The 15,940-nt window shown below is 43.3% G+C and overlaps 1 protein-coding gene across 1 annotated transcript in view; it reads left to right on the forward strand.

Annotated features, from left to right (window-relative positions):
• LOC124619958 (dipeptidyl aminopeptidase-like protein 6) overlaps positions 1-15,940 on the forward strand; it is a gene marked incomplete at its 5' end in the record, with an annotated part of 439,288 nt that overhangs the window by 345,001 nt on the left and 78,347 nt on the right. Inside the window, one exon of the mRNA XM_047146621.1 lies at positions 6,670-6,899. Coding sequence (XP_047002577.1) covers positions 6,670-6,899 — 230 coding nt within the window. The remainder of the gene's footprint in view (positions 1-6,669; positions 6,900-15,940) is intronic.

The raw sequence follows: 15,940 nt of genomic DNA on the forward strand, positions 1-15,940 counted from the left end.
ACCACAATCTATTGGTTATGAACTGTAGATAAAAACTGAAGAAATTGCAAAAAGGTGGGAATTTAAGGAGATGGGACCTGGATAAACTGACTAACCAGAGGTTGTAAAGAGTTTCAGGGAGAGCATAAGGGAAGAAATGGCAGGAATGGGGGAAATAAATACAGTAGAAGAAGAATGGGTACCTTAGAGGGATGAAGTAGTGAAGGCAGCAGAGGATCAAATAGGTAAAAAGACGAGGGCTAGTAGAAACCCTTGGGTAACAGAAGAAATATTGAATTTAATTGATGAAAGGAGAAAATATAAGGAATACAAACGTCTCAAAAATGAGATTGACAGGAAGTGTAAAATGGCTAAGCAGGGATGGATAGAGGATAAATGTAAGGATGTAGAGGCTTACCTCTCTAGGGGTAAGATAGATACTGCCTACAGGAAAATTAAAGAGACCTTTGGAGAAAGGGAACCACTTGTACGAAAATCAAGAGCTCAGATGGAAACCCAGTTGTAAGCAAAGAAGGGAAAGCAGAAAGGTGGAAGGAGTATATAGAGGGTCTATACAAGGGCGATGTACTTGAGGACAATATTATGGAAATGGAAGAGGATGTAGATGAAATGAAGTGGGAGATATGATACTGCGTGAAGAGTTTGACAGAGCGCTGAAAGACCTGAGTCGAACAAGGCCCTGGGAGTAGACAACATTCCATTAGAACTGCTGACGGCGTTGGGAGAGCCAGTCATGACAAAACTCTGCCATCTGGTGAGCAAGATGTATGAGACAGGCAAAATACCCTCAGACTTCAGGAAGAATATAATAATTCCAATCAGCGGCCGGAGTGGCCGAGGGGTTCTAGGCGCTACAGTCTGGAACTGCAAGACCGCTACGGTCGCAGGTTCGAATCCTGCTTCGGCCATGGATGTGTGTGCTGTCCTTTGATTAGTTAGGTTTAAGTAGTTCTAAGTTCTAGGGGACTGATAACCACAGCAGTTAAGTCTTATAGTGCTCAAAACCATTTGAACCAATAATTCCGATCTCAAAGACAGCGGGTGTTGACAGATCTGAAAATTACCGAACTATCGATTTAGTAAGTCACGGCTGCAAAATACTAACGCGAATTCTTTACAGATGAATGGAAAAACTAGTAGAAGCCGACCTTGGGGAAGATCAGTTTGGATTCCGTAGAAATATTGGAACACGTGAGGCAATACTGACCCTACGGCTTATCTTAGAAGCTAGATTAAGGAAAGGCAAACCTACGTTTCGAGCATTTGTAGACTTAGAGAAAGCTTTTGACAATGTTGACTGGAATATTCTCTTTCAAATTCTGAAGGTGGCAGGGGTAAAATACAGGGAGCGAAGGGCTATTTACAATTTGTACAGAAACCAGATGGCAGTGATAAGAGTCGAGAGATATGAAGGGGAAGCAGTGGTTGGGAAGGGAGTGAGACAGGGTTTAGCCTCTCCCCGATGTTATTCAATCTGTATATTGAGCAGGCGGTGAGGGAAACAAAAGAAAAGTTTGGAGAAGGTATTAAAATCCATGGAGAAGAAATAAAAACTTTTGAGGTTCGCCGATGACATTGTGATTCTATCAGAGACAGCAAAAGACTTGGAAGAGCACTTGAACGGAATGGACAGTGTCTTGAAAGGAGGATATAAGATGAACAACAAAAGCAAAACGAGGATAATGGAATGTAGTCAAATGAAGGCGGGTGATGCCGAGGGAATTAGATTAGGAAATGAGACGCTTAAATTATTAAATGAGTTTTGCTATTTGGGGAGCAAAATAATTGATGATGGTCGAAGTATGGAGGATATAAAATGTAGACTGGCAATGGCAAGGAAAGCGTTTCTGAAGAAGAGCAATTTGTTAACATCGAGAATAGATTTAAGTGTCAGGAAGTCGTTTCTGAAGGTATTTGTGTGGAGTATAGCTATGTATGGAAGTGAAACATGGACGATAAATAGTTTGGACAATAAGAGAACAGAAGCTTTCGAAATGTGGTGCTACAGAAGAATGCTGAAGATTAGATGGGTAGATCACATAACTAATGAGATGGTGTTGAATACGATTGGCGAGAAGAGAAGATTGTGGCACAACTTCACTACAAGAAGGGATCGGTTGGTAGGACATATTCTGAGGCATCAAGGGATCACCAATTTAGTATTGGAGGGCAGCGTGGAAGGTAAAAATCGTAGAGGGAGACTAAGACATGAATACACCAAGCAGATTCAGAAGGATGTAGGTTGCAGTAGGTACTGGGAGATGAAGAAGCTTGCGCAGGATAGAGTAGCATGGAGAGCTGCATCAAACCAGTCTCAGGGCTGAAGACAACAACAACAACAACAACAAGACTTCAAATGGTTAATTTCAGTTCAATCTCTTTGCTCTTAAAGTTATAACGAAACAGTAAGCAACCAGTTGCACAAAAGATATTTAGTTTCTTTACAAGTTTCGGGCACTTAGCGCCCTCCTTCGGGAGGTTGTACCTATCGCATTATTTGCCAGTGTGAAAATAAGATGCATACAGCAAAATGCCATTCATGAACCACATGACCATGGAATTTTGTTGTATGCATCTTATTGTTGACACCCGCAAATAATGCGATAGGTATGCTTCTGAAGAAGGCACTAAGTGCCCAAAACCGCTAATGAAATTAAATATCTTTGATGTAGATGGTTACTTATTGTTTCGTTCTACGAGCGTCATTCAATAAGTAATTCCCCAAATTATTTTTAAAATGCCACTGAAAGACAGACAAATGTCCTTGTTGGTGCTTCACATTTGATGTTTGTTCTGCGTACCGGTGAAGTTTCGAACGGTTCCGGCAGATGGCCGAGCCGTAGTACAGTGTCGAAATAGTGTGAACATACGACTCACGTGATAAGCAGTGTGCTGTTGTTGGATTCTTTTGTGCAGAAAAAAACTGCGATGAATATCCATAAACGGTTTTGCGCAATGTACAGCGATGCTGCAGTTGATAGAAGTACATTTGGGCGACGGATAAAGAAAGTTAGAGCCTCAGGAAAAGCTGAATCAGAGATGGATGATCAGCCACGCTCGGGACGTCCTGTCACAGCCACTGCTCCAGACATGCTGAATCGTGCGGATACCATTATTCGTGCCGACCGGTGCATCACCATTCGACAATTGGCTCTACAGTTTGAAGATGACGAGGGTATCAAAGTCATGAAGTGAAAACATGGCTACGCCTACAGGACAAGAACATTTACAAGCAGGAAATACATGCTCTTCCCCAACGATGGCGTACGGCCATAGAACGTGATGGGGACTATGTAGAAAAAGAGGATATGGACGAGACAGGTTGATGTATATCGTCACCAAATTCTGACTCTTAACAATAAATATGTTGTGAGAAAAAAACGTGGGGCACTAATTATTGAACGATCCTCTTATACGATAATAGTGGCTGAGGATGGATAAAATATTGTCTTAAATTTTTTAATTTTGAATTTCTATCGCCTCTACGCATATCTCAGCGCAGTAATGGTTGGATCGGTATAAAACCGTAGTATTGTAAGAACTAATTTGTTGGTTACCTGGTCCCACTGCTTGATCTGCTACTGCCGATTAATGCGTGTTCCCCAGACGACAGTTGTACTATTGTTCCTTAAGCCAGGAGCTAATAGTTCTTTTCTTTTGGCAGCTTAAAACTTTCCGGTAAGCCGGAACTCGAATCTGGAACCATTCGTGGGTAACTTCCATAGTGACTGAGGTATGCACGCAGGACTCACGACTTGTCCTCCTAGTTTCACTCCCTCCAGAACCCCTGTCCAACCTTCGCCGATGACACTGTAATTCTGTCAGAGACAGCAAAGGACCTGGAAGAGCAGCTGAGTGGAATGGAATGGACAGTGTCTTGAAAGGAGGATATAAGATGAACATCAACGAAAGCAAAACCAGGACAATGGAATGTAGTCGAATTAAATCGATTGATGCTGAGGGTATTAGATTAGGAAATGAGACGCTTAAATTAGTAAATGAGTTTTGCTATTTGGGGAGCAAAATAATTGATGATGGTCGAAGTAGGAAGGATATAAAATGCAGACTGGCAATGGCAAGGAAAGCGTTTCTGAAGAAGATAAATTAATTAACATCGAGAATAGATTTAAGTGTCAGGAAGTCGTTTCTGAAAGTACTTGTATGGAGTATAGCCATGTATGGAAGTGAAACATGGACGATAAATAGTTTGGACAATAAGAGAATAGAAGCTTTCGAAATGTGGTGCTACAGAAGAATGCTGAGGATTAGATGGGTAGATCACATAACTAATGAGGAGGTATTGAATAGAATTGGGGAGAAGAGGAGTTTGTAGCACAACTTGACTAGAAGAAGGGATCGGTTGGCAGGACATGTTCTGAGGCATCAAGGGATCACCAGTTTAGTATTGGAGGACAGCGAGGAGGGTAAAAATCGTAGAGGGAGACCAAGAGATGAATACACTAAACAGATTCAGAGGGATGTAGGTTGCAGTAGGTACTGGGAGATGAAGAACCTTGCACATGATAGAGTAGCATGTAGAGCTGCATCAAACCAGTCTCTCTATTTCCCTCAACCGTTTAAATTCGACAGAGGATGATTCCTTATAAAAGGACATAGGTGATTTCCTTCCTGGACCTGACGGGATACCAATTCGATTCTACACAGAGTACGCGAAAGAACTTGTCCCCCTACTAACAGCCGTGTACCGCAAGTCTCTAGAGGAACAGAAGGTTCCAAATGATTGGAAAAGAGCACAGGTTTCCCCAGTCTTCAAGAAGGGTCGTCGAGCAGATGTGCAAAACTATAGGCCTATATCTCTGACATCGATCTGTTGTAGAATTTTAGAACATGTTTTTTGCTCGCGTATCATGTCATTTCTGGAACATAGATTCCGGAAACAGCGATCGTGTGAGACCCAACTCGCTTTATTTGTTCATGAGACCGAGAAAATATTTCATACAGGCTCCCAGGTAGATGCCATTTTCCTTGACTTCCGGATGGCGTTCAATACAGTTCCGCACTGTCGCCTGATAAACAAAGTAAGAGCCTACGGAATATCAGACCAGCTGTGTGGCTGGATTGAAGAGTTTTTTAAAAAATGGCTCTGAGCACTATGGGACTCAACTTCTAAGGTCATCAGTCCCCTAGAACTTAGAACTACTTAAACCTAACTAACCTAAGGACATCACACACATCCATGCCCGAGGCAGGATTCAAACCTGCGACCGTAGCGGTCGCGCGGCTCCAGACTGTAGCGTCTAGAACCGCTCGGCCACTCCGGCCGGCGAAAAGTTTTTAGCAACAGAACAGAGCATGGTGTTCTCAATGAAGACATGTCTACAGACGTTAAAGTAACCTCTGGCGTGTCAAAGGGGAGTGATATGGGAACATTGCTTTTTACAATATATATATAAATGACCTAGTAGATAGTGTCGGAAGTTCCTTGCGGCTTTTTGCGGATGATGCTGTAGTATACAGAGACGTTGCAGCATTAGAAAATTGCAGCGAAACGCAGGAATATCTGCAGCGGATAGGCACTTGGTGCAGGGAGTGGTAACTGTCCCTTAACATAGACAAATGTAATGTATTGCGAATACATATAAAGAAGGATCCTTTATTGTATGATTATATGATAGCGGAACAAACACTGGTAGCAGTTACGTCTGTAAAGTATCTGGGAGTATGCGTGCGGAACGACTTGAAGTGGAATGATCATATAAAATTCATTGTTGGTAAGTCGGGTGCCAGGTTGAGATTCATTGGGAGAGTCCTTAGAAAATGTAGTCCATCAACAAAGGAGGTGGCTTACAAAACACTCTTTCGACCTATACTTGAGTATTGCTCATCAGTGTGGGATCCGTACCAGATCGGGTAGACGGAGGAGATAGAGAAGATCCAAAGAAGAGCGGCGCGTTTCGTCACAGGGTTATTTGGTAAGCGTGATAGCGTTACGGAGATGTTTAGCAAACTCAAGTGGCAGACTCTGCAAGAGAGGCGCTCTGCATCACGGTGTAGCTTGCTTTTCATGTTTCGAGAAGGTGTGTTTCTGGATGAGGTATCGAATATATTGCTTCCTCCTACTTATACCTCCCGAGGAGATCACGAATGTAAAATTAGAGAGATTCGAGCGCTCACGGAGGCTTTCAGGCAGTCGTTCTTCGCGCGAACCATACGCGACTGGAACAGGAAAGGGAAGTAATGACAGTGGCACGTAAAGTGCCCTCCGCCACACACCGTTGGTAGCTTGCTGAGTATAAATGTAGATGTAGATGTAGATGAAGAACACAACAACAACAACTTTCTAAATAGCTCTCTCTTCGTGCCTAGGCAGCTAAGTCGGTAAGGGTATTGCCCATGAAAGAAATTGTGCCGGGATTTTAATCTGAAAGCAGATTTTAAAAGAGTGCACAATTCGCTGCAGAGTGGAATTCGAATCTGGAATCCACTGTCAGAATCTGAGGATAGCTCATTTGACCACTGTCTGAGCTAAGTCAATCATGGTCGCGTCTGATTGAGGACGGGAACAGAGAAACCATGTTTCGATATTACATTTTTTTTAACATAGTTGACAGGTGATTCTTTGGATATGATCTGTGGTTCAGGACATTTGTGCTTGTTCAAGTGGCCTTAGTTTAGGGGAGGTGACGGGTCTGTTGGTTTGCGGCACAGACGCACCGGGTGAGCGGCGAGGGCCGCGGCTGGGTGGACACGCAGGACGCGCCGCTGTTCGCGCCGGACGGCCTCAGCTACGTGGCGGTGGCGCCCGTCATGGACGGCCCGGCGGGCCACTACCGGCACGTCGTGCTCGTCAACATCCCGCGCAAGAGGCTCCTGCCGCTCACGCACGGCCGGTTCGACGTCTCCCGGCTGCTCGCCTGGGACCACGCCCAGAAGCTCGTGTGAGTAAGCCACGGCTGACAGCGGCCCGCGGCCACGCCTGGAAGCTTGTGTGACAACATCCTACATATAAACTATATATGTCCTAACTACAGAGTTTTCCTGTCGAAGAAAGTAATCTTTTTGGGTCTGGTGGAACGAGAAATGCCTTGGGTTTTGGAACAACGTAACTGAAGTCTTTACAAGTTTATTTTTTACTGGGGATGTGCTTTTTCATAAATAGTTGATCTTACATTTCCTCAGTTTCTCGCTTCGTAAACCCAATAAACCACTGTTTCAGAATTTTCTCGCAATTGCATCGGCACAACATGTTATTGAGGTGAGGCTGTGTAAACTCCGCTGAGTTTTGGTAAAATCGTTCAAAATGTTCAAATGTGTGTGAAATCTTATGAGACTTAACTGCTAAGCTCATCAGTCCCTAAGCTTACACACTACTTAACCTAAATTATCCTAAGGACAAACACACACACCCATGCCCAAGGGAGGACTCGAACCTCTGCCGGAATCAGACGCACAGTCCATGTCTGCAGCGCCCTAGACCGCTCGGCTAATGCCGCGCGGCGGTAAAATGGTTCAAATGACTCGGAGCACTTTGAGACTTAACATCTGAGGTCGTCAGTCCCCTAGAACTCAGAACTACTTAAATGTAACTAACCTAAGGACATCACACACATCCATGCCCGAGGCAGGATTTGAACCTGCCACCGTCTCGGTCGAGTGGTTCCAGATTGAAACGCCTAGAACCGCACGGCCACAAAGACCGGCGATTTTTGGTAACATAAGCAAATTTTAACATGGAAACAAGAGAAATGTGTAGGTTTTACTCAAAATTCACCACTTGTGACTCTTCTCTGGAAGTTACAAATGGTTAACAAACCACGCGGAAATAAACTGCTGCATTTTCGGTGGAATTCTTTGAGACACTAACCAAAGAAGAGTTGACAGATCTTTTTGAATGGTCACCTAGCAAGTGTGGGTGTGGAGGGGCTCACTTAATCTTTACCAAACATGCGAGTGTCTGCTTTAGTCTAGAATGGCACTTTCCCCTCCGGCACTCGGCATTTCCCCTACAGTGCTCTGAGCTACCCCCCACCACTGCCACTCTCCCCTCACTTCCCCAGGTGACTGCGCATCTAGTGCCCATGCCATTATGCGCGCACTGTACCTTTCTGTCTGACACTACCACTCACTAGCCGATACACTTCTCTCATTTTCCATCTGTCCAATGGCAGTTTCATTACAGGTATAGTCCTAGCTGCATCTAGAAACCTTTTCTATTACATGTCGCCAACCAGCCGTAGCACGGACACTGTAAAGCAACCTCAAAACGGAATTCGGCATTTATCGAACAACACGCTCGTGTATTCTTCAACATGCTGCTTGTTGCTCAGAAATGATCCATTCGTATGGTACGTGTATAGTGACATGCTCAAATACTACTTCGGTGCCCACCATTGGCAACTGATGGAAACATATGACATGCTCGATCACACAAGAGTTCTCGACATTTGACGGATGTAAACTAAATGTTCACTTTGTCAACACACGAGTAGAGCCGCCACGTCACAATATTTACTTCATTTATTCTTTCGACATTTTGCATGCACTGTTCTTTAACACTTGCACTGGTATAATTGTTGTCTGAAATGGTAGTGCATCCATAAATACACCTAATTATTCCCGTATATTACCGAGTGAGGTGATGCAGTGGTTTTCACACCGGACTCGCATTCGCGAGGACGACGGTTGGAAACCGCGTCCGGCCATCCATATTTAGGTTTTTTGTGATTTCCCTAAATCGCTGCAGGCAAATGCCGGGATGATTCCTTCGAAACGATGCGGCCGATTTTCTTCCCCATCCTTGAAACAGTCCGAGCTTGTGCTCTGTCTCTAATAAACTCGATGTCGACGCGACGTTAAATCCAATTTTCTTTCCTTCCTTCTTCCTGCATCTTTTCTGTCTATTAGCGATATGAAATACTAAACGATAAAGGCAGCAAGAGTCGTCGTTCAGCTGCGCACTGAATGTGTACGAACAGCGGAAAACACGCAGTCCAAAGACAGGGAAGTTGTGGCTGTTCACCTGCCGCTTTCTTTCAGGACTAGCGGCGTTGCCCACGTGACTCACCGTTTATGCCTCTTGTGCCCGGTCACAGTGATTTTCCTGCTAGAACCTTGCAGGGTCTCTGATTGCAACCAGTTTCGATACCCACTGTAGGTGGGGATACTGAAGTGTCCAAGCAACCTTGGTGATTGCTTTATTGAAATGAAAAATAACCTACATGTGACGTAGTGGCGTTCTTACATATTGTTGCATATTGTTGCACTGGAGGTCGCCTCCATAATATCTAACATGCTACATATTGCTCTATACATTTGGAAAGACTTCACAATGTGCGTTTTCCATACACTTACGCCAGAGACCCGTATCGTAACATGTTCACGTTCGAATTTACCAACCCTCTGAGAACGGCTTAACAGTTTGGGCTCCATTTTGATCCAAAACTGGTCAACAGCCATACCGAACATGTGCAAATTGGTCGTATCATGTCTTTTCGCGCAACGCAAAAACAAAAATGTCAAGTTTTTGTTTTGTAAATTAAAACGCCTTTTCCTTGCTGCACTGTAATATTTATTTACTTTCCATACGCGTTTCGCCTTTTATATTAAAGCATATTCACTGGATTATTTCTGTGGTTGAAAACAATTCACACCATAATTGTTACAGTAATAAAATGTTACTTGTAGTTACTTGTTTCCCCTGCCAAGATCTGAATTTCCACTTAACTCGTCATATATCAGACCACGCGCGTCCTCTTCATATATTAGGCACTCAATCGTCACACATTCGTTTCGAGATCTTTTGGTTTCCTGGTTTTCGCACTTGTCTTTAGTTGTCCACACTACAAGTGACATTTCACTGCTGTTCGGCAAGTGCTTTAGATTTACCACACGAAAACTCAGGATTGAATATTAACACTGTCGGTCCATTTAGTGTTTCTTGTCATGTTTGTTTGTGTAAGTATCACCAACCTACTTTCCGCTCCTTTCTCTTCTTCATTTCTTCATTTACTTGGTGTGTCTATTTTTTAAGTAATAAAGTGTTGTGTGGCAGCTGTGCCATAAGGATATTAAGGCTTTGGGAGGATGGAGTTTTGTGTACTGTGGGAGACGAGAGGGTGAGGAGGGGCGGGGGGAGACGGCATTGTTGCGAATGATGAATATCGATTCAGGCAGTGTGTAAGAGGTATGGGATAGGTATTCTGGGTGTTCAGACGAACAGATTTTGGTTAAACTGTACTTGCAGTAGACAATGGCTACATCTACAAACGTGTGAAAACGTTTAGATTTCCAGTGACATTGCTATTTTGGCAGAAAGGGCAAAATACTTGGGAAAGGTCAGCATCTTGAAAAGAGCCAGTAAGACAAAACTCAATAATAATAAAAGGAAGGTAGTCAAGAATAATCAATACTGTGGCAATTAGATTAGGAGATGAGATGAGAATTGTAGTAGAAACTATTGCTACTTGCGCAGCAATATAATTGACGATGTAGAAGTAAAGATGATTAAAAATGTAGATTGCCTATAACAAAAGAACTTTTTTAAGTGGATAAATATGTTAACATTGAAAATAAAAAGCTTAGAAATGTTTTCTGTTGGCATTTGTGAGATGTACAGCTTAACATGGATGTCAAACGTGGATGATATATAGCACAGAGCGGAAGTGAATTGAAGCGCATGAAATACAATGCTAAAGAATAAAAGGTACTTATCGAACCGAGGATAAAAAATCTCGGTGGCATAACTTGACAAAAAGAAGGAGTAGTTTGACAGAACACTTTGAGACGTCGAGGAACAGGTTGTTCGGTAACTGACGGAAATGAGGGGAGTAAGAACTATAGACGGAGATTAGGGCTTCAATACAGTAAGCTATTCTGATGTGAAGACAACTGGTTCCAACTACTCCATCATGAACAACTTCTTCACCTTACCCATCTTATCGCCCATCAACGACATAAAGGAAAATCTAGCATGGTTGCCTCCCTTGATTTCCGAAAATCTTTTTTCTAAAAGAGACGTTCTGTAACGCTCTTCAAACGACAAACCTATGCACAACCAATAAACTATGTCCTCCTTATAGCGTCTTTTCTCCAACAGCATCACGCATAGTTCACAATCAGCCGCATTTGCTCCTGAATCTATCATTGTACTACTGGTGGGCCTTAAGCCTCCGTTCTGCCCCTCGTCCTTTACAACCTGTGCACTCAGGCATGCCTAAACTTTTGCTCCACCCCATTCCCCCAACCTCCTTACCTATAGCAATATGCAAACGACTCTGCCTACCTATCTTCTCACAACATCCTCCAACTCGTCGACGAATCTCTCCAGGACGAGTGGCATAATTCGTACAAACTTCAAGTAAATCCACAGATAAGCCAACCCATTATCTTTACCCGCATCACTCGGCGCTTCCGTCATCCAGATTTCCACATCCTCATCTACGACCAATCCACTCCACTCATTAATACACTAAAGTATTCGGTACTGATCGTTAACGAAAACCAAATGAAATACACACTTATTTCCTACACATCAAATAACCTGAAAGAAAATGTTGTTGTTGTGGTCTTCAGTCCTGAGACTGGTTTGATGCAGCTCTCCATGCTACTCTATCCTGTGCAAGCCTCTTCATCTCCCAGTACCTACTGCAACCTACATCCTTCTGAATCTGCTTAGTGTATTCATCTCTTGGTCTCCCTCTACGATTTTTACCCTCCACGCTGCCCTCCAATACTAAATTGGTGATCCCTTGATGCCTCAGAACATGTCCTACCAACCGATCCCTTCTTCTGGTCAAGTTGTGCCACAAACTTCTCTTCTCCCCAATCCGATTCATTACTTCCTCATTAGTTATGTGATCTACCCATCTAATCTTCAGCATTCTTCTGTAGCACCACATTTCGAAAGCTTCTATTCTCTTCTTGTCCAAACTATTTATCGTCCATGTTTCACTTCCATACATGGCTACACTCCATACAAATACTTTCAGAAATGACTTCCTGACACGTAAATCTATACTCGATGTTAACAAATTTCTCTTCTTCAGAAACGCTTTCCTTGCCATTGCCAGTCTACATTTTATATCCTCTCTACTTCGACCATCATCAGTTATTTTGCTCCCCAAATTGCAAAACTCCTTTACTACTTTAAGTGTCTCATTTCCTAATCTAATTCCCTCAGCATCACCCGACTTAATTCGACTACATTCCATTATCCTCGTTTTGCTTTTGTTGATGTTCATCTTATATCCTCCTTTCAAGACACTGTCCATTCCGTTCAACTGCTCTTCCAAGTCCTTTGCTGTCTCTGACAGAATTACATTGTCATCGGCGAACGTCAAAGTTTTTATTTCTTCTCCATGGATTTTAATACCTACTCCAAACTTTTCTTTTGTTTCCCTCACCGCCTGCTCAATATACAGATTGAATAACACCGGGGAGAGGCTACAACCATGTCTCACTCCCTTCCCAACCACTGCTTCACTTTCATGTCCCTCGACTCTTATAACTGCCATCTGGTTTCTGTACAAATTGTAAATAGCCTTTCGCTCCCTGTATTTTACCCCTGCCACCTTTAGAATTTGAAAGAGAGTATTCCAGTCAACATTGTCAAACGCTTTCTCTAAGTCTACAAATGCTAGAAACGTAGATTTGCCTTTCCTTAATCTTTCTTCTAAGATAAGTCGTAAGGTCAGTATTGCCTCACGTGTTCCAGTGTTTCTACGGTATTCAAACTGATCTTCCCCGAGGTCGGCTTCTACTAGTTTTTCCATTCGTCTGTAAAGAATTCGTGTTAGTATTTTGCAGCTGTGGCTTATGAAACTGATTGTTCGGTAATTTTCACATCTGTCAACACCTGCTTTCTTTGGGATTGGAATTATTATATTCTTCCTGAAGTCTGACGGTATTTCGCCTGTTTCATACATCTTGCTCACCAGATAGTAGAGTTTTGTCAGGACTGGCTCTCCCAAGGCCGTCAGTAGTTCCAATGGAATGTTGTCTACTCCCGGGGCCTTGTTTCGACTCAGGTCTTTCAGTGCTCTGTCAAACTCTTCACGCAGTATCGTATCTCCCATTTCATCTTCATCTACATCCTCTTCCACTTCCATAATATTGTCCTCAAGTACATCGCCCTTGTGTAGACCCTCTATATACTCCTTCCACCTTTCTGCTTTCCCTTCTTTGCTTAGAACTGGGTTTCCATCTGAGCTCTTGATATTCATACAAGTGGTTATCTTATCTCCAAAGGTCTCTTTAATTTTCCTGTAGGCAGTATCTATCTTACCCCTAGTGAGATAAGCCTCTACATCCTTACATTTGTCCTCTAGCCATCCCTGCTTAGCCATTTTGCACTTCCTGTCGATATCATTTTTGAGACGTTTGTATTCCTTTTGCCTGCTTCATTTACTACATTTTTATATTTTCTCCTTTCATCAATTAAATTCAATATTTCTTCTGTTACCCAAGGATTTCTACTAGCCCTCGTCCTTTTACCTACTTGATCCTCTGCTGCCTTCACTACTTCATCCCTCAAAGCTACCCATTCTTCTTCTACTGTATTTCTTTCCCACATTCCTGCCATTTCTTCCCTTACGCTCTCCCTGAAACTCTTTACAACCTCTGGTTTCAGTTTATCCAGGTCCCATCTCCTTAAATTCCCACCTTTTTGCAGTTTCTTCAGTTTTAATCTACAGGTCATAACCAATAGATTGTGGTCAGAGTCCACATCTGCCCCTGGAAATGTCTTACAATTTAAAATCTGGTTCCTAAATCTCTGTCTTACCATTATATAATCTATCTGAAATCTGTCAGTATCTCCAGGCTTCTTCCATGTATAAAGCCTTCTTTTATGATTCTTGAACCAAGTGTTAGCTATGATTAAGTTGTGCTGTCTGCAAAATTCTACCAAGCGGCTTTCTCTTTCATTTCTTAGCCCAAATCCATATTCACCTACTACATTTTCTTCTCTCCCTTTTCCTACTACCGAATTCCAGTCACCCATGACTATTAAATTTTCGTCTCCCTTCACTATCTGAATAATTTCTTTTATTTTATCGTACATTTCTTCAATTTGTTCGTCATCTGCAGAGCTAGTTGGCATATAAACTTGCACTGCTGTAGTAGGTGTGGGCTTCGTGCCTATCCTGGCCACAATAATGCGTTCACTATGCTGTTTGTAGTAGCTTACCCCCATTCCTATTTTTTTATTCGTTATTAAACCTACTCCTGCATTACCCCTATTTGATTTGGTGTTTATAACCCTGTAGTCACCTGACCAGAAGTCTTGTTCCTCCTGCCACCGAACTTCACTAATTCCCACTATATTTACCTTTAACCTCTCCATTTCCCTTTTTAAATTTTCTAACCTACCTTCCCGATTAAGGGATCTGGCATTCCACGCTCCGATCCGTAGAACGCCAGTTTTCTTTCTCCTGATAACGACATCCTCTTGAGTAGTCCCAGCCCGGAGATCCGAATGGGGGACTATTTTACCTCTGGAATATTTTACCGAAGAGGACGACATCATCATTTAATCATACAGTAAAGCTGCATGCCCTCGGGAAAAATTACGTCTGTAGTTTCCCCTTGCTTTCAGCCGTTCGCAGTACCAGCACAGCAAGGCCGTTTTGGTTATTGTTACAAGGCCAGATCAGTCAATCACCCAGACTGTTGCCCCTGCAACTACTGAAAAGGCTGCTGCCCCTCTTTAGGAACCACACGTTTGTCTGGCCTCTCGACAGATACCCCTCCGTTGTGGTTGCACCTACGGTACGGCTATCTGTATCGCTGAGGCACGCAAGCCTCCCCACCAACGGCAAGGTCCATGGTTCATGGGGGGTGAAAGAAAATGATAACACTAAAACTGCTAAAAGGCCGCATTTGTGGTCTACTTCCATCTAAAGTTCTCATCTATAAATCCATCGTCCACCCTGTCCTAATCTGCGTCCTAAATTCTAATAATCCTCTGAAATTCTAGAAATAAATGCAATTCATTTACCGCATGGCATCCACCTACCTTCAAATCGCACCCTTTACCAACTCATCCATTTCTCACACTTATTGTCTTCTTGAAGTTCCATCAAACTCAACACATTGACCTAAAAACTGAGTATCTTACCCACAAATCGCCAATCCAGGCCTCCTGCTACGCCATTGCATCCACATCCCGCCTTTAACGCACATCCGTGTCTTATCCATCCTTTCAAGCCGGAACTTCAACCAGTTCCAACCACCCAACAATTATATTCGTCGCGAGATATACCCTTCCTTCCAACCCTAGTATGCCACGCTACACTTCGACCCATCCTTCCTTTATCTCCCTGTTCCATCCACTGACTGTTCTATCCACTGCGAATCCTCCTACTCTCCCCCCCCCCCCCCAATCCCATGGGGAATTGGAGCAATAATAATGAAATAGCCGTCTTCGGTGGCTCACTTGTAGATGTGCGACAGGTATGCAGATGAAATATCGAACCTGGAAGACAACGACGACTGGGTAGACTCCCGAAATATCTAGTGTTCAGTGCACCTGTAAAATTGCATGATTCACAGTGAACTGATCATAATTCAAAACAGTTGAATGGGATGGGTATAGGCATATGGTCGCATCTTTTGAAACCTAAAACCTTCCAGCATTGATCTTTAAGTAGATCATGCCCCGCACCCACACATACACAAACACACACAAACCATTCCGCACCTCCCATCCAACTATGCACACCACAGATAAATGAAATCCGACTGCCTAACTTAACTTACGACCCATTCTTTCTTGCTTTCTTTCTTTCGCTTACGCCAAAGTCCCGCAGCGATCGCAGGGTCGGCATGGTTACAACGGATTTGGCAATGTTAGTGTTAGGGATGGCCGGATTCCCTTCCTGCCGTCACCCCATACACCCCAGGACGGAACTGTCTGTGTCTAGCGCAAATCGTGAAATAGTGCGGACGTGTTTCAAATGTCTGCGACGCGTGTAATTGAGAC

The sequence above is a fragment of the Schistocerca americana genome, chromosome 6 (assembly GCF_021461395.2).
Source record: "Schistocerca americana isolate TAMUIC-IGC-003095 chromosome 6, iqSchAmer2.1, whole genome shotgun sequence".
In the NCBI taxonomy this organism is placed as follows: Eukaryota; Metazoa; Arthropoda; class Insecta; order Orthoptera; family Acrididae; genus Schistocerca; species Schistocerca americana.